General features: G+C 43.0%; 1 protein-coding gene across 2 annotated transcripts in view; it reads left to right on the forward strand.

Annotated features, from left to right (window-relative positions):
* The window catches only part of LOC104699556 (protein MARD1-like), a 2390-nt gene extending 1589 nt beyond the window's left edge, over positions 1 to 801 (forward strand). Inside the window, exons 2-3 of one of the 2 annotated variants that reach the window (XM_019227282.1) lie at positions 77 to 505; positions 608 to 801. In XM_019227282.1, coding sequence (XP_019082827.1) covers positions 77 to 437 — 361 coding nt within the window. In that variant the 3' untranslated portion in view covers positions 438 to 505; positions 608 to 801. Of the gene's footprint in view, positions 506 to 607 lie in introns of both variants that reach the window. The other variant, XM_019227281.1, reaches the window with a different exon arrangement.

The raw sequence follows: 807 nt of genomic DNA on the forward strand, positions 1-807 counted from the left end.
CCTATTTCGAGCCCACGATCCCTAATCCCCAAAGGTTTCACCCACCTGACACCTTTGGCCTCGCCGATCTCGTCAAATACGGAGACAGTAACAGAGACCACTCGAGTAAACCTGTCAACAAGATGGTCCTTTTCGGCTCTAAACTCAGAGTCCAGATCCCATCAGCTGATTTTGGAACTAAAACCGGGATGAGATACCCTGCTCATGGTCATGGACAGGGACAGGGACAACTCAGTCCTTGTGTCCAGGCGAAGAAGGTCTTAGCCGTGAGCGAGGTTGACCAGACGGAGGACTACACGCGCGTCATATCTCACGGTCCAAACCCAACCATCACTCATATCTTCGACAACTCTGTTTTCGTGGAGGCTACTCCTTGCTCTGTTTCTTTACCACCACCACTAGTAGCCATGGCGATGGATACCACCAAGAACACGTAGACTTTCCTAAGCTATTGCTTCACCTGCAAGAAGAATCTTGACCAGAAACAAGACATCTATATATACAGGTCCGTCCACAATCTATCTATATCACTATATATATATATATATGGTCAGTCTGATCATGGAGTTGCAAAATCTAAACTTAATTGCAATGGTTGTGTGTGCAGAGGAGAGAAAGGGTTTTGCAGTAGCGAGTGCAGGTACCAGGAGATGCTTCTTGATCAAATGGAGACCTAGCACCCCACTCTTCATCTCTTCTATTTTAATGGTTCTTGATTTTGTCACAGCATCATCCTCTTCTTCTTTTCTCTGTTTTTTTTTTTTTTTTTTTTTTTTTTTTTTTTTTTTTTTTTTTTTTTTTTTTTTT

The sequence above is a fragment of the Camelina sativa genome, chromosome 7, assembly GCF_000633955.1.
Source record: "Camelina sativa cultivar DH55 chromosome 7, Cs, whole genome shotgun sequence".
Lineage (NCBI taxonomy): Eukaryota > Viridiplantae > Streptophyta > Magnoliopsida > Brassicales > Brassicaceae > Camelina > Camelina sativa.